The 27,370-nt window shown below is 37.1% G+C and overlaps 1 protein-coding gene across 2 annotated transcripts; it reads left to right on the forward strand.

Moving 5' to 3' along the window:
* Window positions 1-8,530: 8,530 nt before the first annotated feature.
* LOC117420731 (PDZ and LIM domain protein 3-like) lies at window positions 8,531-26,963 on the forward strand. Of its 2 annotated transcripts, none has more exons than XM_034034296.2 (7): window positions 8,531-8,761; window positions 19,232-19,383; window positions 21,532-21,616; window positions 23,009-23,196; window positions 25,189-25,319; window positions 25,720-25,831; window positions 26,089-26,963. In XM_034034296.2, exons 1-7 carry the CDS (start codon window positions 8,669-8,671, stop codon window positions 26,276-26,278), a joined length of 951 nt encoding a protein of 316 aa, XP_033890187.1. In that variant the 5' UTR covers window positions 8,531-8,668; the 3' UTR covers window positions 26,279-26,963. The 2 variants fall into 2 exon arrangements, with proteins under 2 accessions (XP_033890187.1, XP_033890188.1); XM_034034297.2 differs by lacking the exon at window positions 23,009-23,196 and adding an exon at window positions 23,466-23,533 and having other exon boundaries at window positions 8,532-8,761.
* Window positions 26,964-27,370: the final 407 nt, after the last annotated feature.

A 27,370-nucleotide genomic window follows, 5' to 3' on the forward strand; every position in this document is an offset into this window, starting at 1 on the left:
TGTATTTAAATGGAAAATTATAGATAAAAGGCTTTATATTCAAAATTAGCGAATACAGCACAACTACAAAAAATAAAAAAAAAACCATAACAAAATAAACATTTCAAAAGAAAGTAGTGTGTAAATAGGTGTAAACGGGTATATGTACATACAAAACTATAAAACTGAAAACATTTTTTCTAATACTAACATAAAAAAAGAAAATATAACACTTTATCCGGTATGTCGTCTCTATTGTACTGTATGTAGTGTCTTCTTACTGTATTGCTCTATTTGTTTATTTGTTGTATTTATTTATAACTTGCACTTCTCATACACTTGTAAGTTGCTTTGGATAAAGGCATCAGCTAAATAAGAAGAAGAAGAAGAAGTTTGATTATTGTTTACCTACCTGGCGTGTGTACACTGAGTGCAGCTTTGCAGTATTGTGATCGAAATGTTTGTGCCGAAGCTTTGTGGCTAGTTCCAAAATGAAATATCTCCTTCTGATATTTTCCCCATTACATTCCTTGTATCAAAACGAAAGATTGATAGCTCCCAGGTGAGTTGTCAGGTAAGTGACCATCTTGGAGCTATTGTTGTACAAATCCAGTCAGGGCAAATAACTGTCTGAAGCTGGGCGTAACTCGTTGCTCTAAAATAAAACAAAATAATATCTCAATATTTCTCGAAAAAGATTGTGTGACATTGTCTATAAAAAAAATTGTAATCCGCAGTTGTTTACATCCACACGCTGCGCATGTCAAAACAGACGCGAGTTGCAAAGGATTAGCATACAGCCACACCATCCCACGTTACACAGTGAAATACATAGTGATGTGGCCTAGCGGTGGGAGGGGGGAGGGTGTCTTGTATACTGTATGTAAAAAGAATAGAATAGTGTAAGTTATATTTAAAAAAAAAAAAACGTATTGTAGTACCTGGTCAATATGACCGGTCTGGCGGTTCTAGGGATGCATTTTTATAACTTTGTCATTTTTCTGAATCTGCTGCTCAAACACCGTCTGCTTATTTACTTCATATATAAAGGAAAAGTCAAGAACGGACATGCGCATCTTCACTAACGCAGAGTGACCTCTGACCGATGGCAAACGAGGACGGCTCCTATCGGTCTAGAAGGCGAGATCCTGGGCCAATCAGTCCGTCATTCCACACTACACTTTACATCTTACAATGCTGAGCTTCGATCTTTGAATTTTAAATGTGTTTTTATCTAAGCAACAAACAATGTACGTTTTCCATACTTTCCATATATGTAAATAACAGGAAAATATCAATTGATTTCAGCTGATGGCTGATACTGTTAGATTTCATCCTCTTCAACAGCAATCAGTGCATGTGGTTCTATTTTAGTAATTCTATTTTCATCTTAATGACATGAGGTTACGCGAAGAGAATTATGTTCTGTTTTCTCAGCCATACTCTTCAGAGTTGAGGTAAAGATTCTGGATTGCAGATACTAATGCTGAAATACTGATAGAGCTTTATTGTGATATTCCATTAAGCCTTCTTTTGTAAAAAATATTTTATTTTTTGTGAAATGTTAGCTGGTGAAAAGTGTTGCACAGAAGCAGTGGTACAAGCAATTCATAGAACTGATGGCCTGATGACTTTGAAATATAACCTGTTCATTTGTTTGACAGAAGAGTTATTTTTTCAAAAATGTATATTATATCAAATATGTAAGCCAAAGTTTTTAAAAGTTGTGAAGATTTCAAACTTCTACTCTAACTTTGGTAAAAAAAAAATAACTTAAAAGCGGTTCTATCATCCCAATTATAAGCACCTCCTGGCTACCTGATGACGGACTTCCTTTGTAGCCAGTTTTGTTGCCATGGGCAGTTGTAGCCGGGAGTGCCAGGCAGTGGAAACGAGGCATAAAAGACAGGCGGCCATCCTCCAGTGTGACCCCATGATGTGAAAACCTTGAAGACCGAGCATGGCTGGAAATCTACAAGACAAGCAATAAATCATAATAATGAATGTGTATTTCCCTTTTTATTGCCACTCACACCAATAAGTGTCCATGTAGTCACTGTGTCGTCCTTTTCACAAAAGAGCTTCAAACATGGAAGAAATTCAGACAGGCTGTCAAAAAATCTGTGAGCACCAGCTAACTCCAGTTTACTATTAAATGAAATATTCTAAAGTGGATATAAATAACTGTTCACAAATTGTTTTTCAAGTATGTTTACTCTTCCAACACTTGATGGCACCAAAGAAGCTCATGTCTTGTTTCCAGATCTTTTCACTGGTGGGAGTCTCCTATACTGTACTTGCACTATAAACAGCAGCATACATGCCCTTAAGCTGATGGGGTCTATCTGGCTCCCATGCTTCATTAGCAACCAATGCTAAATAAATAAACCACAACAAGCACTCGTGCAGGCTATGTTTAAAACCTCAGATGTATTATGTCATTAGAGTTGCAGTGGTCTTAAAACAGTGGCAGACTTCAATAAAAAAAAAGCCTCATACTCTAACGGGATGTAGTTTAAGCCCATTTTTTTCATTCTTTTAGAACAGCATATTATGAAAGATACTGTATTCTTCAACACCCATACTGAACTGTGGGCCCTATTTATACTGAATGTTTTTAAATAAAGATAAACGTCTAACCCTCTGTAAATCAGTGAGAAAAGGTTTCATGAACTGCACATTTAATGTAACTTATTGTCCATGGTATCTTCTTACTTTGTAATACTCCTACTCCCAAGACATAATGATTTCTCCTAAAATAACTTGAGTTATTAATAATATAGCATTATGAAAAACCTAATAAAGTGGTGTTAAAAGCTGACCTGCAAAGATAAGACTACTTGTACACTGCTCCCCGAAATAACACTGTAGATGGGAGCCATAGGTAAGAGACCATGCAATTTGTGTTCCACCTTATACATAGAATACTAGTGCTAGTATTATTGGGATTACCATATGACTCCGTGTTCACAGGAGACAGTTTGGGACAGTTCAGGCAATGCATTCTGGTATATTTTACTTTTCTCAGGTACCTTTCACTTGTTTCTTTTTTTTAAGAGAAGCAGGACTACACTTACCAGAATGCATTGGGGTGTGGGGTTAAAAAGCCTGGACTGTCCCAAAACTGTCCCGTTGAACATGGAGCCATATGATACATTTATGACATAAATGAACTGCACACACAGATCTAATCGCCATTTTTTCAAGACTGACCTGACAGGAGGAGCTTATCATATAAGTACTTGTTGCATGTGACTGTATAATTGTTGCTATTTATTGTGTTTTACATACTTTATGCAATAATGTAATTAATCTGTAATATATATATATATATATATATATATATATATATATATATATATATATATATATATATAAAATTTTAATTACGCGTATATTGTGAACTACAGTGGCCTTGTGTCCCGCGTGAAGCCAGCGGCTTTAGTCGCTCCTTCCCAGGGATCAAGCAACATAAGTCGGCTGACTTTGTGCTCTTCCCCCAGGCTGCAATAGCTCCGGCTGGAGTTATTTTATTCTCATTTTGGCTTTTACGGTACAGGCTACTGCTAGAGGCACCGAACCGGTACCAAACTGACTTGTACTGTCTTGATACCAACCGACCCGTACCTTACCGGTACTGTACCAGTTCCGACCACACCATACCGTTCAAGGGAACAGCGTACGAGTTCCAGGTCTTGCCATTTGGCTTCTCTCTCTAGCTCCCCGTGCTTTTTCGAAGTGCATGGAAGCTACCCTGGCCCCACTGAGACTCAAGTCTCAAGTTCAACAGCAAGGTTTTTCAGTCCGCGATGAACTGCAACCGCCTATTTACAGTGTCTCGCCACTGTCTAAAGGCACGCTCTTGGTGGAAACAGCCTGCCCATGTAGGCCTTGCCGTAGTGCTGGGCAGTGTCACTAGAAGGGAGGTCGTCACCACGGACTCATCCAGACTGGGCTGGGTTGCTGTGTGGAATGGCAGAGGGGCGCAGGGGGTGTGGAACCCTCCTTGGCAGGGTCTCCACATAAATGTTTTGGAGCCACATGTAGTTTACCTAGCATTTTTTGCAGAAGAATCAAGGGAGACATGTGCTTGTCCGTACAGACAACACAACAGCGGTGGCTTACTTCAGCCACCAGGGCGGCCTCAGTTCACCGTCTCCATCGTGTGGCCCTCAAGCTTTTGCTCTGGGCACACAAGAACCTAAATACAATAAACTGGGCACTAGACTTCCTCTCGAGGAGGGTCCCAGCGCCTCACAGTGGAGGCTAACCCCGAGGTGGTGAGCCTCATTTGTGAGAGGTTCAGGAGAGCTAGGTCTCTTGCCTCCCAGGAATCAACCTACTCTCCCCTCTGGCTCTCCATAATAGGAGGCGGGGACCCAGTGGCGGTAGATGCCTTGGCACACCAGTGGCCAAGGTAACTGTTATATGCCTTCCCACCACTCTTCTCACTCCTGCTATATCTGGAGAAAATCAGGCAGGACCGGGCCAAGGTGCTCCTAATAGCCCTTTAAACCCTGATGCAGCTACTGAGCGGCCAGCCATGAGACTGCCCAAATGCCGTGACCTGCTCAGTCAGGTACAGGGGACCTTATGGCATATTGACCAATCAAGCCTGTAGATCTGGGTCTGGCCCCTGAATGGCTGTATTTGAGCCATCTGGGTCTGTCCAATAGGGTTATTGACACCTTACAAAATGCCAGAGAAGCAGCCACACATTCCCAGTATGGGTACGTCTTTCAGATATGCTGTCTGCCTCATGGGTTCCACCCCACAACTTGTCCCATGGCAGTAATACTGCAATTTCTGCAGGAGCTGTTTGATGAGAGGAAATCTCCCTCTACATTGAAGGTATATCTGGCAGCCATTGGTTTGCCATGTCAAAATTGACTCGATCTCCCCAGGAGCTCAGCTTCCTGGCAGGGCAATTTTTGAAAGGGGTTTGGTAGCGTCGGCTGCCTATGAAGGACAGTGTTCCTCGCTGGGGGCTAAACGTGGTGCACGATGCACTCATGAAGCCTCCATTTGAGCCCATGCAACTTCGTGGGCTTTATTCCAGGGTGCATCTGTCAGGGACATTTGCAATGCAGCGGTGAGGGCTACACCCCATACCTTTACTAGGTGCTACAGACTGAATGTCGTGGATCCTCAATACCCTAGTTTTGGAACTAGAGTGCTAAGGGTGGCTTTTGAGTCAACCCTTACAACACAGGCACAGAGGGGAGTTTCTAGCCCAAGCTACTTGTTACTGGGGTTCCATATGGTAACGCACAAGGCAGCCTCGACTTAGCGTTGTAGCATTCCAGTCGTGCAGCAATCTTGCCCTTGTGACCGCATAGGTATACTGACCCATACAGTAACTGTTACATTTCCTAATTGAAAGGGAACATTAGTTTATTACCCTAACCCTGGTTCCCTGAAAAAGAAATGTAACCATTAACCTTCAGGGTTGCTGCATCCATTTTGAAGGAAAAAAGACGATGAGATCTGTGTGTGCAGTTCATTTATGTCCTTGGGGGCGGGACATGACTGTGTCACAGGCTCTGTGAGCAGCTTTGTTATATCTTATTCAGGTTTCAGGTCTTAAAGAGGTTAATACCCATACTGTAATGGTTACATTTCTATTTCAGGGAGACCAGGGTTATGATAATAACCTAACATTATTTAGAAATGTAACATCTCAAGAAGTTCTAACTTCAGTATAACTATATATATATATATATATATATATATATATATATATATATATATATATATATATATATATATATATAAATATATATATATATATATATATATATATATATATATATATATATATATATATATATATATTGTAACACAGCAGGGAGGGGGTTAATATCCTCCCTGCAGAAAACATGTGCGTATGCACCGTTTTGTTAATTGTTTTATTATTTAATTATCACCCGCACCTGGTTACGATTGTAAATTGGAACCAGGTGCAGGGTATTTAAGAGAGACCATAAACTACTCGGAGCTGCTGAGTAAAAGGAAACAGAAGGCTGTGTGTGCTGTTTCCGAGCAGTCTCCTTTGTAAGTACCGTGGTGTCTTTATGTCTGCCGGTAAACAGCTTTGCTGTCCGGTTCGGTAGTTAGGGTGAACCTACCTGTGTAGTTAGCACTCCAAACTGACCTAGGTGTTTATTTTGTTTGTGTTTATTTTGTGTATTAAAAATAGTGCGTAAGCGTTTGAAAATCCATTTCTTGTGTCCTGGGTCCTGCTTTTAAACGGGCAACGAACCAGAGTGAGTGCCGCTCTGTTACTATATATATATATATATATATATATATATATATATATATATATACTAAAATACAAGAGTTTTTGGGTTTCAATTAATATCTATACAGAATAATGAGAAGAACAAACTGGTTCAAGATAAGACTCTAGTTAACCATACAGAAATACCCCCTCACATCCCCCATCTTAAATTCACATTTGGAGCCTGATAGAAAAATTACAGGAAAAGTACAGAGTATTGCGTATTCAACAGACAAGCTTTTGGAGTTCAGCCACGCTGCAAGAAGACTTCTTGGGTTTGACCCAGATTAATACTTTTGGAATGTGCCTGCACAGTCTCAGTTGCCTGAATGAGCCTTAACTTCAAACCAAATAAGGTAACAATTGGCCAAATTTAGCAGTGGCATTTACTTTCAGATCTAAGCCACTGAGTGACTGATCTCTCACTTAGGGTTGCTCTGTTGCACTCCTGTAAGCCAAGATCTTCCAAGACACCTGTTTTAAGTGGAAAAAGAGGCATTGGCATATTTACTGTTATAACATGCAGATTAGAGTGCTGAAGTATCAGTCTTGTGGGGGAGCTTCAGTCACATTTGCAAAACTTCTCGATAGTAAAAAAAAAAGATTTTACTGTGTTGCTTCAGAGTAAAAAATATTAAAATTATTTTCAGTATATGGAAATAAGATATTAGCAGAAAAAAAACAATAATTCATTTGACAGTTTCATCATGTTCCTCCACAGTGGGAATCTATCTTTGAAAGAATGGAATGCACCATGTTCCCCAACAGTGGGAATCTATCTTTGAAAGAGTGGAATGCACCATCATGCCAGTGCACCCCTTCTGTTAGCTGTACTGAGAGCAAGAATATCGTAACTAACAAAAATGAGTTTTAAGATGTGAAGTCTTGAGAAGTTAACATCAGAACATAAATCAGCCAGCAGATGTGCCTTCATTTTGTTGGAATTTATAGAATTATACAGCCACTGAAATACAGGCTAACTTGATCATCCTTGAAATGTTCCACTATTGAATTATGATGTCTGACTTATAAACAAGATGAATTACCATGTGAGGTATATGTTATTGGTCTTATACCTCACATGGGTAAATGCGGTCTTGAAGAGGAATGACAAGAGCTTAAAATAATTTAATTACTTTCAGTGAGTGTGCACATTTTACTCTGTAAGGGCATTCAAGTTTCAGTGAAGCATGCAACTGTCTTATGAGTTTGTGTCAAATGGTATGATCCTAGCTGCACTGTTGAATTACAACAAGAGTGTCCTTGTAGTGACAGCAAAGAAAGTTAATAAAATAATTAGTTTATATTTATCGATAATTTATTAATTAAAATAACAGTTTCTATTTATCATACTGATCCCATTTCTATGTGACCTCTTTCTCCAATTTTAGAGAAAAAAGGAACTCTTGGCAGCAGACTACAAACTGTAAATGTCCCACAATGCACTCCTTGAAATAAAACTTCCACAAGTAGGGCAGGAATATAAGTGGATATTTATGGTGTGCAAAACACAGAAATTGTATGGAGTTTGTGCAATATGCACGAACTGTATTATTATTATTTTTGCAGGCACATTTTAGATGTACATAGGTATATAATTGCATAGCAAACAGAAGAAAACAGCATTTTTGATATTTGAAATGCAGTAAATGTTCTCAGCAATTTAAATATCTGATATCAAAATGTATATTTAATGACTCAGAGGTCTCTGTGCTCTATTCAATCAAACTTTCAGACATACCAAAATGAGCAAACATTTGAAGCCCTAAAATGAAGAGCACAGATGTTCCATCCCTCCTGAAAATGTGACACAGTGTAGAACAAGAAAATAAAGTGGGTCATAAATAACAAATCCATATATATTTTGACTAAAAGTCAACTGATGATATAAAGGCAGCATATTTAAAATGAGTAGATCGGTCAATTGATATCAGGTAGTTTATTTTTTTTTTAAATAAATATATAATAGTCAGTAGCTGCTGACAGCAGGGATTTCATATTAAATATAATCTGGTATTGCTGCCATACCTGTATGCTTATTTCATAGGCAAGCCATGTGCTTCAAGTCAGCACCTTTGATCTCATAACAAATGTGCGTGTCATTTGCTATGGAGCTGTGCACCGATGTCTAGGAGGTGGTTGAGAAGAGTCCAGCAGAGGCCTGAGACACAGAACTCAGTTCATGCTCTCTGAGGTGCTGCTGCTGTTCCAGGACCAGTGGCTGCCAGATGACCTCATCCAGGAGGCGGGGCCACTGCTACACCAGGAGGATCTTAAAAGGATCCGGGACAGGGGCTGATGAAGCACAGCTCTCGAGGAGCAATTGTTCCTTTTGGGAGGGCAGTACATCTATAAATGATTATTTCTGTTACCTAGCACAGAAGTATAAAAAAATAAGTAGCAAAAATGCCACAGAATGTAGCTTTGCAAGGTCCAGCCCCTTGGGGATTCAGACTGACTGGTGGAAAGGATTTTAATCAGCCATTGACCATATCAAGGGTGAGTAATTTTAAATAAATATTTATAAAAGTGTTTTGTATATAAATATATTGAATGATCTGTGCTGGGTGTGTTTCGGCAGAATATGACAGACGTACAACAGAATCTCTTTAGGTAATTTACTTTGGATAAATTCATCAAAGACAAAAAAAGAGAAACAATGTGAATTATGATTCCCATTATCTCTTCTTAGGAATATGTAACTGTTTTCACAGCCCAGATGGTTTGCTATCAGATTGACCATCTGGGTATGTTTTCTTTGCTTGCCAATTCTTTGATTATCTGCTAACAGTATTTATCTAATCTCAAACTTGTTTAAATTGACTTTCAGACTGCCTCATTCCTCTGTGGCCTTATTTTCAAATTTAGCTTTTTGTGAAATATAAAAATCTGACTGTAAAGTTTTGAATTCACACAATTCAAATTTTAGACACTGGCTGTATTTAGCATGTTCTTTCCTCATTCTTGTATCAAAAATTGATTTGAGGTGAAGGGATTTGGTAGTCTAGAATCTGCAGTATAGCTGCTGTATCCAAATAAAAACAACTGAGTATTTACTCACAGCTGATTAAAATCTTCACAATTCATGGTTTCAGAAATTTCTGGCGTTTGAAAGTGGACATTCATGAACAACTGAAACAGAAGGCCTTTGATTTGTTTTTCCTTTTAAGAATAATATATAACTGAAGATACTGCTGTGGATAAACTCTTTGTAACAAACCCTGGAGTTCTAGTGCAATCATTTGCATAAGCAAGCTACAGCATACCTATAATATATTTATGGTTGGTTTCTGTAACCCACACTCACCCCATGAAAAAAGTCATAATTCACAGGACTGGCTCGTAAATAAATTTTGCTCAAAACTGTGACTTACAGCTGATTGACAATGCGTTGACAAAAGACAGCCTGTTTTGTTGGACTTGTTTTGGTCACATCTCAATAGGTTGTGATGGCTAGTCCGCTTCAGCGTCGCTCTCGTGGTTTGTAATGTGATCAGAACCTACTCTGATGACCAGTGACCAGAAACTTGTATTCACAGTTTGTTGTGTGTGTGTGTATGTGTGTGTGTGTGTGTGTGTGTGTGTGTATATACACCCACACTGGGCTGTTTAGCATAATACATATTTATACATGGAGAGTTATTTTATGATTAAATTACTGATATACAAACATTTAATTCTAATATGAACTAATTATAGGCATTTGTTAAGACTCTAACCAGGTTAAATGCGCTCATAGGAACTTAATGTGTAACGTTTGCTGAGACATTTGAAACGAAACACTGCAGGGATCATCACACCTGTTTCAAGAGCAGATGTCAGCTCCTAAAGCTGTTCTGTCATTACTCAGAACAAACACTGAAAGACCACACTAAATGAGTTGTTGAAGCAAATGTTGTGCCAAAAGGTGACATAATTATGTGCCAAGAACAGTGATACCTAAAAAGGTAGAGAAGTCTAAAGTATACGTAAATATGTCTGTCACAACAGTCACATAAAATCTGTCAGCTGGCTGCACTTAAAAAAACTCCTCATGCATTTAGTGAAAGAGCCACCAGAATTAAAAGGTTATAATATCATCACAGTTTACGTATATCATGTGATGAAAAGTTCATCAAATATTAACAAATGGATCAATAAACCTTTGTGTCTCTTTGTTTAATATCACTATAAAAGCTCCCTTTCCGATTTACACTGCACCTGTCTTTTCTCTGATTTTAAACGGTTGTATTTGCAGCATTAACACAGTTATGTGACAAAAAAACATGTCAAGTGGTGATTTTGAAATGTAGTACATAACATTTCAGTACATTCAATTAATACAATCTAGTTTATGAATCATTGATTAATTAATATATTGTAGCTTTATATGCTAAAGGTTTTAGTACTGTATAAAGCATTAAATATCTGTTATATTTAAGTCATACCAACAAGAAAGGGTAGTTATTTCCCAAAACCTGCTTATCTTTTCTTTTATGTTAATTAAGTTAACTGTGAAGACAGACAACTATGACATATTTTCATAGTATCATGTTTTAATTGAATCAAATTAAAGGTTTACAATTGTCTCAGCTTTGGTTCCAGAACCCATATTGTGTCTTAATATCTAAGAGGAAATAAAATCAGTGTGTCACAGGGCATGACTCATTAAAATGATCACAACACAAACCACCAGTTCAGTTTGTTTTACGTTTTAGCTGTGTTTTATATATATATATATATATATATATGTATATATATATATATATATATATATATATATATATATATATATATATATATATATATATATATATTTCTTTTGCAGACATTTGTAGTCAGCAGATTCACTCTGCTGTCTGTTAATAGGGTGAATTGTGTAAAATACCCTGACATGCTTATTAAACTATGTATTTTTCCTGTCTTATGAATTACATTTGTTTTTAAAAACTGAAGGTAAACAGATTGTGGTTTTAAGAACATAACAACATAAAAACATTTACAAATGAGAGGCCATTCGGCCCATCTTGCTCGTTTGGTTGTTAGTAGCTTATTGTTCCCAGAATCTCATCAAGCAGCTTCTTGAAAGATCCCTGGGTGTCAGCTTCAACAACATTACTGGGGAGTTGGTTCCAGACTCCCACTATTCTCTGTGTAAAAAAGTGCCTCCTATTTTCTCTTCTGAATGCCCCTTTATCTAATCTTTGTTTGTGACCCCTGGTACTTGTTTCTTTTTTCAGGTCGAAAAAGTCCCTTGGGTCGACATTGTCAATACCTTTTAGAATTTTGAATGCTTGGACCAGATTGCCACATTTTCTTCTTTGTGCAAGACTGAATAGATTCAATTCTTTTAGCCTGTCTGCATATGACATGCCCTTTAAACCCAGAATAATTCTGGTCGCTCTTCTTTGCACTCTTTCTAGGGCAGCAATATCCTTTTTGTAGCGAGGTGACCAGAACTGAACACAATATTCTAGATGAGGTCTTACTAATGCATTGTAGAGTTTTAACATTACTTCCCTTGGTTTAAATTCAACACTTTTCACTATATATCCGAGCATTTTTTTGGCCTTTCTTATAGCTTCCCCACATTGTCTAGATGAAGACATTTCTGAGTCAACATAAACTCCTAGATCTTTTTCATAGATTCCTTTTTCAATTTCAGTATCTCCCATATGGTATTTATAATGCACATTTTTATTGCCTGCGTGCAGTACCTTACACTTTTCTCTATTAAATGTCATTTGCCATGTGTTTGCCCAGTTCTGAATGCTGTCTAGATCATTTTGAATGACCTTTGCTGCTGCAACAGTGTTTGCCACTCCTCCTATTTTTGTGTTGTCTGCAAATTTAACAAGTTTGCTTACTATACCAGAATCTAAATCGTTAATGTAGATTAGGAATAGCAGATGACCTAATACTGATCCCTGTGGTACACCACTGGTTACCTCGCTCCATTTTGAGGTTTCTCCTCTAATCAGTACTTTCTGTTTTCTACATGTTAACCACTCCCTAATCCATGTGCATGCATTTCCTTGAATCCCTACTGCGTTCAGTTTGAGAAGTAATCTTTTATGTGGGATTTTGTCAAAAGCTTTCTGGAAATCTAAATAAACCATGTTATATGCTTTACAATTATCCATTATCGAAGTTGCATCCTCAAAAAAATCAAGCAGGTTAGTTACACACGATCTCCCTTTTCTAAAACCATGCTGACTGTCTGTATTGATCGGTATACAGCCCCTGTCTCAAGAGAGTGTTGCATGATCTTGGTTAGCGGTTTGTAAATAACTTATTTCATTTTGTTTTGCACAACTTTAAACTACATTTTAAGACATGATTTAATTTTAGTTGATTTTTGAAAGAAAAGGGATGCTGTGTCACTATGGGGTAGCTTGTGCTGAAATGGGAATAATGACTTTGTTAGAGAAACATTAGTATCAGCTGGACAAAATGTGTTTTTCTATCTAGTGATATACTGAAGAAGTGAGTGATTCTGTCAACCGAAGCCCACACAAAAGGACACATTTAAACAATACGACACAGGTTCATATCGATATTGTAGTGGCACCGGAGCCGTGGCAAAAGAAACAAGGAAAAAAAGGCACTTGTATAGCACATAATGTTTAGTTGCGGTGAAAATTCTGGTGGTCTGTTATAGCCAATAGCAAAAATAATGTTTCTTCAGGTTTAATTATGCTACAGCGCCGCTAGAAATCGTTCATATATAAACAATGATGTAATGGTAAAGTTAGATGCCCATTTGAGCCTTTTTAAACAACCATTGGTTGCTTACCAAATGACTGACATCGCTAAAGGCTTCAACAACCAATCAGGTAGGGGTTTATTTAGCCAATACAGCAAGTTTCAAAACGAAAGTGTAGTTAGATAGACGGAAAGCTAGATGAGTGAGTTTTAGTATTTTGTTTTTCGTCTGGAGATTCGGCGAACAAAGCTTACCAGAAATCATACTAAATCGTCCAAATTGTCCATAAACCCCCAAAAATGAACACAATATTAATTGTAGCGAAATATTCACAGGATAAATTTCAGGGATGACTCCCCAATGAAAACACATTTCACTAAAGCCCCAAGCCAATAGAGATACTTTTTTATGCGGTGCAGGATTTCAGTATCTTGGGTTTCGACTCCCCTATACCATGGATTCAAGGCACAGGCATTACTGGAGAGCATACTAAATTGCTTTACATAACCAAGAGTGATTATCGACCTGAAAGAAAAAAATATTTATTTTACAGAAGATGTTGACAGATCTCTCTGATGGTGAACTTCTTCATACTGATTCTAGTAAATAATCTGAAGTAGACATTCCTGCACACCCATCAAACAATTTGGTCTAAAATCAAAACCATACACAGTATTTATATATAAAAAAATACTGTTCCTGAGGGTTGTGGCTACCACTGGTAATTTAGCAGTTTTCAGGAAGGAGCTTACTAAATTACCCTTATGAGGACATTTCTAAAAAAAAAAATAAGAATTTGAGTACATTTTAAAACGTATTTTTATACATACAAAACATTCTCTTAATAATCTTCAGACTCTCAGCTGTTAAAAAAGGTATATTACGGTATACTTTCTGTGGATATTTGCCTTAATACAAGTCGTAAAGTCAAGTTATGTCAGTCAGACCTCATAAAGGTAGAATTTTCACAGCGACAAAGGGTTAAAAATGTGTCAGGTTACGAATGCAATAGGACTGCGGGAGAGGGATGTGTCACCCATTTCAGTGACAGACAGACAGACAGACAGCCAGTAGTGTGCAGAGCAACCACACGCAAATTCTGATTGGAGCCTTTACTTTTGCTGTGAGCTAATGTTTTTTCAGCGCGAGAGGAAGATTATTTTTAAGGCGGGAAATATTCAGAGAACTAGGATAATTAAAGAATGGAAAATGAATGTTTTAGAAGACAATAATATTGTGGATGAGGCAGCGAAAATCTTTATTTCACCTCCACCAAAAAAGATAATAAAACAAGGCAACATATGAGATTATTCCTGCAGGAGCCACTCTCCACAGCAAAGCAGAAACACTGACAACTTTAAAAGCAGTGCCTTTGATAAGCATACACAAAGACAACTAACACCATGAATGCTGTTTATAACAAAGAATGTGCACAGAGAAGCCTACTTTGGGAAGCCAAAGTCTTAATCCTCATGAGCAGACCTCAACCCGTCACACGATAAGAAAATGCTTTATTTATCTGCTGGGTGTTATTTTGAATAGAATATAATTAGGGGTCTTCTTAAATCACGATAAATGTACGTATTTTTCACAGGTAGGTTGCGGAATAAAACGAGCCATGCGCCATGTATTCAAACCGAAGTATAACTAAAATTCAAAATGGCCGCCTGGTAGAAAAGTAGGTGAATTTGGTGTGTTAAAACTACATTTTACACAATTAAAACACATTTTTTAGGCATTTTGATTTCAGATATGTTTAAGTTAGGTAACACCTAAATGTAATAATCTATTTTGTATTTTATTTGTTGAAATCTAAATGTAGTTTGACCACCCAACTTTTAGAAAGGCTCTAGCGCTGTGTGTGTGTGTGTGTGTGTGTGTGTGTGTGTGTGTGTGTGTGTGTGTGTGTGTGTGTGTGTGTGTGTTTTTAGGACTATACTTTGCTTTCTCTTTTGAAAACAAAAAGTTTTTGATGTGAACAGATGAGATTCACATGAAATGTAATTTGAAGTCATGTTAATGTACATTGTTTTAAATTGTTACCGTTAGAATAGTTACTGTAATAACCAACACTACTTTCTTACCTATTATTACCATAAGCAACCTCTACGTTGGCCCTCCTTTCAGTGTGATATAATGAAAATATGTTGCTGATTTTCTTTTTTTTATCAAATGACTCCTTTTCTAGAGCTCTGACAAATTGTTTCATAAGGCCCAATTTGATGTGCAGTGGTGGCATCAGCACCTTCCGGGGGTCCACCAGTGGCTCCCACTTGACGTTGTTCCTCCCCACAGAGAACTCGGTCCGCTGTGGCCAGTCCCGCCTGTGGTAGTGCGCCTTGGTGTCCCTGCTGTCCCAAAGGCAAAGATAGCAGGGAAACTTGGTAAAACCGCCTTGGAGACCCATCAGGAATGCCACCATTTTGAAGTCTCCTATGACGTTGATGCCATCTCAGAAAAATGCAGATATGTATCCACTTAGGCAGCTGGAACTAAACTGAACTGGTGGGCTTAAGGCCCCTGTATTTATACTACTATTTATATTACTGGAAAGTTCTAGAAAGTTCTAGAAGTTACTCCAAGTTTACTCAGCACTGAATCTATCTGGAATGTTCTGGAAAATAGGTCAATTTCAAAATATCACTGTCCTGGTCACAAAAGCAAAGTTTGTGGGGAATAATAGCCATTTTCTATACTTTTGAGGCATAAGCAATTAGGAAATAACACTTACTACCCAGGAACAAAAAAATATATATATATTTGTTACACTGTGTTATTACTATAAAAACCTAAGTTGAAAGACTTTTCAGAGTTTATATAATGTGGTAATAATCCACTACAGTACCACTGATCTCATACTGAGTCCATTTGCTGTTAAAATAGAACAGGAGTGCCTTACTCAAAACACCTAATAGGGGTACACTATCATGAAGCAGGGGGCTGTCTCCTTCACTACAAGATATAAGCAGCTGCAAAGATAGATGAATGCTTCGGGAATGACCCTGCAGGAGGAATGGGAACGGAGGGTGCTGTCAGGTCCAGTGTAACTCCTAGTCTCAAGAACCCTGCTTGAAGGGAGATGAAATGCCTCAACAAATAGATCAACAAGCACTCAATGAGAAATGAGTCTCCCTCAGCTGTAGTATGACCGCACTCTGATGAATGCATCCTTACAGATCTAGTAACAGCAACATTCCAACACAAAACTAGGCATTTAAAGCTCCCTCTTAATCTAATCCATGAAGGTATTATTTATTATTTAGGTGAGGCAGTATACTTACAGTATTATCCTAGGAATGTTTTACTTCCATTGTATGACACCCCTGAAACGAACACAAAGATTAAACCAGTGTTTACCCTGTACATTTTATCAAAATGAAATGAAGGGGAAAACACAATTGGTAAACCATGTAATATAAAAATTGAGAAATCTGAAACAAAAAAAAAACTTCTCTTGAAGTTAACATGACATGTCGGCACAACATCAGACCCTTTCTATAAGCCCTCACACCATGGCCTTGCACATCAGTTAAACACAGGTGTCAGTTTGCTTACCTGCCTGTAAACCTCTTCTGGAGTTACATCATTCTCTAATTTTGGTCCCCTGGGAATCCCGCTAAGAAATATACAGTATGTGTTTATCATTAAAAATGGTACAGTAACTGTATGAATGTGTCACTGCCTTGCACTGGTGCCCTTCTGATAAAGAATCCTTAGGAGCTAATTTGGCTACATAAAATGAATATAATAAAATTTAAATATAAAACTACCCAATATTACATCATGTTCAGTAAAAAAAAAAAAAAAATCAGGATACTTCACAGGGTACATTCATAGCAGCAATATTAATGATCATAGCACTAATAATAATAAACACTTCAAAATGAAGTAAGTAACATGAAGAGGTTTCTATTTTATAAGGTTACATATCCTCTTACTGGCAGGGTCTTGAAACAGGGCCATGAACCAGAGCATGTGTAGCTCTTCCAGACTTAATGCAGACTCTGTGCCTATTGGTGACTCATATGTGTTTAATTTTAAAAGTCTGATAATGATTTACTGTCCTGACGTGAAGACAATGGAGGTCACACTGCTGCGTTTCTATGTTTATTAGAGATCCAACCTGTTTACTTAAGGGACATATTACAACTGACAACATTCAAATTCCTTCACTTTTTCATTGCAATGCATGCCTTCACTTATTTTGTCTTTTATGGCAAAAGGTTTTCTGGTTGCATTTTACAATGAGTGTTACATTAACACACTGTTTAAGATATCGAATTAACCTGTCAAATTGATTCTCTTAATATATAGAATGTTATCACCCTCCCCGAGTTACACCATATAGTGCAAAACCTACGGCACAAGTCACCAAGCACATATATGTAACCAAATATGTAGGACAAAAATGTATTTGGTGTGAATGCATTTGTATGTGCCCTGTATCTGAATGATCCAGTTTCCAAGGAACTTAAATGGAATTTCACGTAAACTTTTTTTACATGGAATATTCTATTTTCTACAAACTCCAGTGCACTACACCTTATAAGTAGGTCTCTGCAGAAATCCATTTTGATTTCACTAGAAATATATTTTTTAAGTTCTGTAGTATTTTCATGGTTCCATGGTTAGCTGTACTGTAGCTTAATATATTTTATCTTAAAAAGGGAGGTCATTATTTTTTATTTATTTAAGGTATGGTGTTAATTTGAAGAGGTCAAACTAAACACAAATCAGATTTAGTAGACAATGGCATATTTTCACCTAAGATTTTGGATTCAAAAAGGGATTGGAATACATTTTGAACATTTGAGCCCTTTAAGAAACTGAACTACCTCAAAACACCAGTAATGACAGGGGTTGTACTGTAGTCTATTTGACAAGAGTCTGCTGGGGTGACTAGTCTTACTGTACTATTCAAAAGTTTTTACTCTGTCCAATTAGTAATCACTCTACCCCTACATAATAATGATTTTGTAACACTGTAACATCAACCAAAATCAAACTGGTTATTGTATCAGCAATTGATTTTGATTTGTTGTAGCATTTTAATAAAGAATATATCTTTCCACATTGATTACAATGAGTCTGTGTAGTCTTCACCTCAAAACCATTTTGTAACACAGTATTCAAGCTGGACCATAGTAGAAATTTGGCAAAGAACAGACCTATGAAACAGTATAGATGTTTGTTTGTTTCATTGTGCTTGAAGTGATCAGTCAATCCTAGCCTGTATGCAATTCCAATGCAAGAAACCTAGACTTAGATAATCTCCTCTAGTCCGTCTGCTTCCAATTTTCTACATGAAAACATCTGACTATAAAATATATTTTATGAGATACATTATTTTTAATACCATTAAATAGCCAAAAAATGATACTGTGATATAAAAATGACTTGACTGTTGATATTGCAGAGCTTATCTGAAAACTTTGACGGAGTTGAGCCTTCAGCAATCCTGTAGGCCTGTGTGGTATGGAGCGGATCAGAACGCAGCCGCCTCTTTACCGTTGGTTTATTCTATGTTAACACAGTGTAGTTTTAACTGGAGGATCAACACCTCTTGAAGGGGAAATCAATATCCCAGCAACTGTAAATAAAACAAAAGTAGAAAAAATATAGTATTGTAAGGTATAAATGCAAACAAGATTAAAAAAAACATTGTGTGGCATCCAAAGTCAACACATCAGCAGGATTTGTTCCCAAGTGCCTGAAGCTGTGTTTAGTTGTATCTTTTGCTTTAGAATAGACTGGCACTTTAATTAACATATTTTTCACTGAGTGCCAGTCAGTTATTTTGTTACATGTGAAATATGAAATAAAGATAAAATGACCAGTCTGCAACCATTTTCAAATTAATACTATAGCGCTGAATGTGTACATTGAATTGAAAACATTTGTACAAGTAGCTATCCATAAATGTGGCAATCATAGGTCATGGTGTTTGACATAATTAAATGTCATACCAATACATATTTTAAATGTACATGATTAAGTTTTTTTTTATTATTATTTATTTCAAAACCCAAAGGAAGTTAATTGAAACAGAAAATGTGAATACAGAGGTACTCTTTTATTTACATAATTTCTGTAACCAAGCAGTCGGTAGGAATCATGCTAAAGCAGTGAAGACTTAATTATACTGAATAAACATTCCCTTGTATGGTAATGTCTATTTTTAAATTTGGGAACTCAAAAGAAGTGATAAAAATCAGAACAACGTGTGTTAATTTAGTTTAGTATTATTTTTTATTTCTGTATTTTGTTTCTTTCTTTTGGTTTAGATCACTCCTGGAAGCAAGGCCTCACTAGCCAATCTTTGCCCTGGTGACATTATTCTTTCCATTGATGGTGTAACAACAGAAAGCATGACTCATTGCGAAGCTCAGAATATAATCAAGGATTCCACAAATCAACTGAATCTGAAGATCGAGAGGTAACAACATAAAATGGGAACGCACAAAGCATTGGTGTCATACATAACTCTACAGGTTTCAAGGATATTCAACAATATTTGAATAATAACCACAGCCAAGCAGTTTAATGAATATAAAATTGTATTTTATTAATAACAGGCAGACTGAAAAAAAACATAAAACTTGACTCAGTAAATAGAAATGTCCATTTGTAGAAGACAGGTACTTGCACACATTTTAGTAATATAGGAAGGGTTATTGTAAATAATGTCATACCCTTGACAACTCTGCTTTAACTAATAAATACCTCCTTTGCATAGCATGTCTCCATGACGTGGCTACTTTATAACAGCTCATAATAAAGGGGTTTCATGTTCAAGAGAGACAAGTTCAGATTTCAGAAAAGAACACACACAAGTGTAAAATTAAATTACAAAAAGCAATTTATAGTGAGCAGTGCATTTTAGAATGTATATGAAAGGAAACTTTTTACCTTCTGAATTTGTGTAATATTTATTTGTATCTGTTAATTATCCCATTACCTGTTTATGTGTTGGTGTTATTATTATTCCTGCAGACATTGGGCCAGTTTACATGAGTGGTTTGTCTCAACTTGAATTGGCAATGCGCATGCATGTTAGCAGGAAAGCTTGTGAAAATGCCCCCAAAAATGGTTGCACTATTTTACCTGTGAGAACCAAAGAAATGCTCATGAAATCAATGCCCACTTACACGTGGAAACACAGGTTTCTAGTGAAACTGTTAATCAGCTCACCCAAGTGTCTTACCTAAAGCCTCATGGGAATAAATAATTTACCATGGTCCAAAGATGGCAGCAGGAAAGTTTGCAGTATTTTCCTTATCAGATTGATGTTGCAGATAACCCCACTTTTTTCTCCGTCTTCTGTAAAACCCAGTGTGGGTGACAACACTAAAACAAAGTATTAAAAAAGCAAGCACTATCCATCAGCAAATCAGATCTTTAATAACCATTTACATCACACTTGATGACATGTGGATTCTCTCCCGTGAAACTGCACAAGTAAAGAGTATGTTGAGGACTTTCACGGTAAACAGCACAAGAATCAAACTGGGCCTCACGCGTCGCTAATTTAAATATGGCCCCTCCCCCTTCCCTGCATTTGCATTGACCCAGAAGACACTGCTGAGATTAAAGCAGTACCACATATCGTTTTAAAATGAAAATGCATGTGTGTTATAACATGTGTTTCTTTTAAAACTGCACATTTGACAGTTGGAAGTGGAAAATGAATAAGATTTATGGAATTATTTTGTTAGTTACAATTTAAAGATTTGCAAAAGAGAGTGCCAGAAAGGTCAAATATTCTGCCAAAAATGTTATGAATACAGAAACTATATAATGATTAAGAATACATGTCATGGGATAATACACAGATACCTAATTAAATATTATACAAATTCAGAGGGTATAAATCATTGTCTACAAAATCTACTACTGGTACATACTGTCCAAGTTGGCGATCCTCCAGAAATTGACTAATCATCTATTTTATACACACTTGCAATATTAATTTTAACTGAACTGCAAAATAATACAGTTTCTAAGTACTGCTATATTAAACATCTCTATTATAACTTTTTAATGGCAAGCAGTCTTGTCTGGCTTAGAAGCATGTGATTGGACTTGTTTTTCAGCTTAGCTTTTCAATTAGAATGGAAATACAGTAAAACAATATGGTTCTAACTGTATATCAAATGTAATCAAATACATTACGCTGTATAATAGTTAACGCATGCTGTAGAACTGTAAACTTGTCTCCATGCTTGCTAGGCTTAGAGTAGGTGTTTATGCCAGATTGCCAAGGCTGAGCATATTGGAACTTTTTCAGGCTCTTGGAAACTGTACATGGCTACAAACCAACAATTACATTCTTGCTTCTTGATTCATAAACTCATGAAATCAAAATATTGAAATAAAGGTTGTGGCTGTTTAGATATTGATTTATGATTGTCTGCACTCCAGTTTTGAAACAGCTGGGGTCAGAATGTGGTAAAGGTTTTTTCTTTTAAGACATACAAAATTTCCCAGGCTGCAAATCACAGCTGTCTGATACTGTATTCATGCTACATGGGATGGTAGTTGAACAATTTCACATTAGTAACGACGTTTACTGATCTCATTTCAGACCAGAAACCAAGCTTTGGTCTCCTCAAGTCACAGAAGGTGGTAAGGCCAATCCTTTTAAAATCAATTTGGAAGCTGAACAGCAGGTAGGTATCATGCAACATTGAGATTCACCATGTATTTACCTTTCATACACTGTCTTAAATGTACAGCACTGTACACCTATGAAATATCGGGCATAGCCAGCCAGTTTTGGGACCCCCTGTTGACCAACCCCCAAACGCCCTTAAATATTTAATTATAAGTCATGTCTCCATTGGAACCTAGCAACAGCAACACTTAGAATGTGGCTGAGAGTGTAGATCTCACATTCAGAATGTTAATGAAAAGTAATTATAAATGTTTAAACCACAACCGAATCAACACAAACAGATTAAATACGTTAATATCAGCTTTCCATCTGTTTGTTTTTTTTATGAAGTTGATTAGAGGTAGCCACTGAACACTTATAAACATACAATAAAACAACAGAATCCTCCTCAAATCCCCTATGCATAGATTAGTTTGAACACAAGAGCTGGACTTTGTTTTTCCAGTGTATTTCTGTCTTAATGTTTGTCTTGGATATGTGCAATAACTTGTTCTATGTACCTGGGTAAAAGACATTTTCTGAATATCTTATAAAGGTTTACTGAGGAGCACCATGATAAAAGCATAGCAAACTGCAGTAAAGCAGAGTGAATGCATGAATAGTAAACAAACAGTATAAGCATGGGAATAGCTCGTTTATCATGGATACTCACTGGAAAGATGAGTTTTATAGAGCAAGTGTAATGTTGTTCTTATTTGATTAGATGGTGTTGACTGGTGTAATGTGCTGGAACACATTAAATAAATATTAGAAAATCTAAAGAGCCAGTAAATGGCAGTTCTATTAAAAAATATTTAGTACAGTAATCAGTAATAAACATGGATTCCTCTTGGGCCAGTAATGGTCTTATTCGGGCTGATAAGAGAATAATGCCCTGAGGCACATACCATATATTAGTCGTTTGCGAGGTTTAGACCCACCGCATGACAATAACAACATATTTGGTTACTACTTAATGCCACAATCCTGCAGACACTCTAACCCATATTGCATGTACTGATAATTTCCTGTACATAAAATATAATGACCCCCACTTTCTGTCATTTTTTAAATGTATTGCCTGTGTTGAAAAACAATATAATGTTGCAGATAACACAAAACTGCCATATATATATATATATATATATATATATATATATATATATATATATATATATATATATATATATATAAACTTCATCAAAATTGCTTAAAACAGTCTTTTGTGCAACTTTTGTGAATAGGTCCTGTTATCTAATATATCAGGTACACATTCCATATTGGTGGCTCCAGCTGAAGTACAACATGTTGTGGCCAATGCAGTTAGCTTTATTGGTACTATTGTCCTTGTTTACTGTTTTGACTGCAGCATGTAGCGTTGTGTGTTTTTGTTCGGCTCCATGTGCAGGAGTTAAAACCAATCGGTGCTGCTCATAATAGGAGAGCCCAGCCATTTGTAGCCGCAGCCGGCATTGATGATAAAAGGCAGGTAGTGAGTTCAGCCTACAACACTCCTATAGGCCTGTACTCTGCTGGCAACATCCAGGACGCCCTCCACGGACAGATGCGAGGCCTCATTCAAGACAAACCAGAAGGGTAAGTGCAAGGGTTTTATTTGTCCATGTCTAGTTGTCTTCATCCTGTGTTTGTCTGTGATGTCCATAAGCCCAGCTCTTTAGGCTTCATTTCCTGTATCTAAAACCCTTTTGTTCTTATTTGACATAGGTCTATAACAACAACAAAAACACTATGAACATAACCAACACCAGTGGTTTGAACATTAATCTAAACGGTGATCAAGCCTTTCCATGCACTAACATTTGTAACACTCGTAACCTCATTCTAACCTCTTTGTTTTTTTACAGGACCTAGGCTACTTCGAACACAAGTTTAATATCAGACCAAAACCATTCGTAGCCTCAGGCCAAAGCAGGTTACATGCACTAGATTTTTGCAATATAGCATGCAATCTGCATTTTATGGCTGTTATAAGCATAGTCTGCATTAAATAACAAACCCTGTTTAGAAATTAGGATGGGGTAAACATTAGCTTAAACCTGGTAACCAGGTTTCAAATTTGTTTTCTGTGCATGGGAAAGATATAATCGTATTTAATACATTTCATTTTCTATTTTAAAAAATTACATTAAGTGTACTGGTAGTCTTTACATGTGTCACCAAAACACGACAGCATGGCTCTGCAAATTAAACCAACCTGTTTTTTTTTTTTTATTAAAACTTTTTTTATGTAGCATTTACATTACCTCAAAAATATAATGGAAGTACAGGGGAAGCATATCTTTTAAGGGGCATGACGTTTAGAAAAGGTCTCTTTTTTGTAATTTAAGGCATGCATACAGTAGTATGATGAAGCCTGTGTTTGGTTTGAGTGTGTGGCATCCTGTTGCGAGAGCATAATCAACATTTATTAATAACATTTGTAACTGCCATACATATAATTTCTACAATGTTTCCCTTGTAAATGTTGTTTCGTGGTCCCTGGTATTTGTTTCCCCTGTCGTCTGTGTTGGTTTGTTGTTCATTGTCGTTGTGCTGGTGTCATAAGAACATAAGAACATAAGAACATAAGAAAGTTTACAAACGAGAGGAGGCCATTCAGCCCATCTTGCTGGTTTGGTTGTTAGTAGCTTATTGATCCCAGAATCTCATCAAGCAGCTTATTGAAGGATCCCAGGGTGTCCTTGTTGTGTCTGTCATTCCTGGTCATTAGTGGATTCAAGAAGCCCCCCCCCCCCCCCCCCCCCCACTGCAGTTTCTAACATCATCACCCCCAGAGATTTAAAGGTTACCATGAAATGGTCTCCTCAGAAGACCTGGGTGGCAGAGCTGCCAGGGCTCAGGAGTCAACACGCTCCATTTAACTCACCCATACAATTTATACTCAGATGCCAATAATATGAACTCTCTATATGGAGAGGCGTCTTCCACTTCAACTGAAATCACTAAAAACAATATAGATCCTGTATACAATAACTATTGAGAACTGAAATTAAGTGCATGGTGGCATTTAGCACATGGTGAGGTATTTTTAAATAGCTGAGGCATTGATCTGAAGCCTAAGACTGTAAAATAATATTTAAAGAGTATGTTCAATATTTATTTATTTTTTTCCATTATCATGTCAATGCATGAGGATTGTGTATAAATGCAATAGCACATAAGAGGAGCGACATTTTACAATGAATTTCAGAAAGAATAAGAACTGGAGATTTTGATCAAAATGCCTTAACTAATATGTAACTATTTTGGGAGAAACGTGGTGCGCTAGGCCCTAGGGGCTGCGGCACCAGAGACAAAAAAAAAATGTACAATATGAATTATTGCTTTAAAAATTAATACACAACTAAATAAAGCTACATATTTGTTGGAGTTCTGTAAGTGTATGTTTTTCAGAAACAACTATTTTATATTTTCTGAAATGTGGTCAACATGACAATTAATAGCAGTTAAAAAAACAGCGATGAAATAATTGTAATTTGTTCTTATAATTCAAAGCAACCTTTTTGAATAAAAACAGTAAAGTACAAGATGCTCTTATAGTAACTAATGATGCCACTTATTCTGCAGTGTTGAACCAGAGCCATCGATTGAGCAGTCACACGTGTACAAAATGCTTCAGGAGAATCAGAATGAATACCATGAGCCTCGGCAGTCTGGCTCCTTCAGAGCTCTGCAGGATTACGTGGAGGACGAACCTTGTAAGCGTTAACTGGATCATTGTTGGTTTTGCCTTCTCATTTTTTTTTTATCAATTTAGAATTGATGGTATGAAAAATAGTGGGGGGATTTCAAACTCACTTGTATAAAATTAACCATTAAAATAAAAAGAAGGATGAGGGGCCTATTTTACGATTGAAGCAGCAACAACATTACTCTATAGTTATCATTCTGGTGTTATGTTTGCTTAACATTGGTAACTAAAATGGAAATAAGTTGTAAATCGTGACAGAGCAGGTTTACAAGATTTAGGGTGGCATTGCTGTTTACATTACATGTGCATTGAAACAGACCACCAGGGGAAAGACCCACAGTACTAGCAGTTGTCCGTGTTCAAGTTACTTTATCAGGTAATGCTAACTATTTAATCCCAATTGGCAGGTTCTCATCCCATTGGCACTAGAAGTGTGAGAGCTCCCATCACAAAGGTTGGTGGACCCACTGGAAGCGTTCAGAAACTGCCGTTGTGTGACAAATGTGGCAATGGGATTGTGTGAGTATTTCAATCACTTTTATAAAGCAAAGCAAGCTGAATGTCAGGGGCCGCTGGTTACTAGTATTTAGGACTTTAAGTAGTTATTCATTTGGTGTTCCAATATGAAAATATCAATAACCAAATAAACCTACAGATTCCTTTATTGTCAAATTAGTCTTTAATCTAAACATATAAGTAGAAGATTATTTTATGAATAATAACCCACTACAGATAAACCGTGCCAGATGTTCTATTCATTCTGTTTTTCTTTACAGCGGGACCATTGTAAAGGCCCGTGATAAGTTTCGCCACCCTGACTGCTTTGTGTGCTCTGACTGTAACATGAATCTGAAGCAGAAGGGCTACTTCTTCGTGGAGGGACAGCTATACTGTGAGACCCACGCAAGATCCAGGATGAGGCCTCCAGAGGGATATGATGCAGTCACTGTCTACCCTACAGCCTAAACATCTTGCTTATTGGAAGTACCCTGCAGAAATAGCTTCACCCCGTGCCTTCTGAATCCATTGAGATTAGCATTAGCAGGAATGTGCACCATGGTGCATTATACTACATAAACAGTGTTACATTTTGGTTCAATGCAGAACATGCAAGAGAATACTCCACTTACAGTTAGTAATTGCTACAGAATACAAGGGTCACCTAAAAGTCAATCTTGTTCAGTGTACACATGCATGTATTTCACAGTCTGCTACATAATTATCTGGAAAAGCAAGGAAACCCTAGCCAGCACATATTTTGTAGCTTATAACTAGGGAGTCTGATTTTCAGGTTTTACCCAATTTAACCAGATTTTCTCCCCGCAAATGTTTTTTTCTGCATTCGGGTTAAACCCGAAAACTCCATGAATAGGCACATACTGTATATGAATAAACACATGCGCAGTTGTCTGATTCAAATACAACAGAGCAGCTATTAGAAACATGTGTCAGTTTTTGTTTTTTTGCACACTTTTCTTCCCAGTTATTTGTTTTATGAGTGTGTGTTTAAGCCAAGAGCATTTAGATGTGACAGTCGATCGTTTCTTTTTGTAAAACAGCATGGAGTAAAGTTGTTTAGTTTTTCTGTATGTTCTGTGTGCAATTATACTTGTACTCCACTACAAAATAAAACTTGATTGGAACAGATAAATTATTATTATTTGTTTATTTAGCAGACGCCTTTATCCAAGGCGACTTACAGAGACTAGGGTGTGTGAACAATGAATCAGCTGCAGAGTCACTTACAATTACGTCTCACCCGAAAGACAGAGCACAAGGAGGTTAAGTGACTTGCTCAGGGTCACACAATGAGTCAGTGGCTGAGGTGGGATTTGAACCGGGGACCTCCTGGTTACAAGCCCTTTTCTTTAAACACTGGACCAATGCCTCCATATACTGTGTGTGTGTGTGTGTGTGTGTGTGTGTGTGTGTGTGTGTGTGTGTGTGTGTGTGTGTGTGTGTGTGTGTGTGTGTGTGTGTGTGTGTGTGTGTGTGTGTGTGTGTGTGTGTGTGTGTGTGTGTGTGTGTGTGTGTGTGTGTGTGTGTGTGAGAGAGAGA

Source organism: Acipenser ruthenus, chromosome 1 (genome assembly GCF_902713425.1).
Source record: "Acipenser ruthenus chromosome 1, fAciRut3.2 maternal haplotype, whole genome shotgun sequence".
Taxonomy (NCBI): domain Eukaryota; kingdom Metazoa; phylum Chordata; class Actinopteri; order Acipenseriformes; family Acipenseridae; genus Acipenser; species Acipenser ruthenus.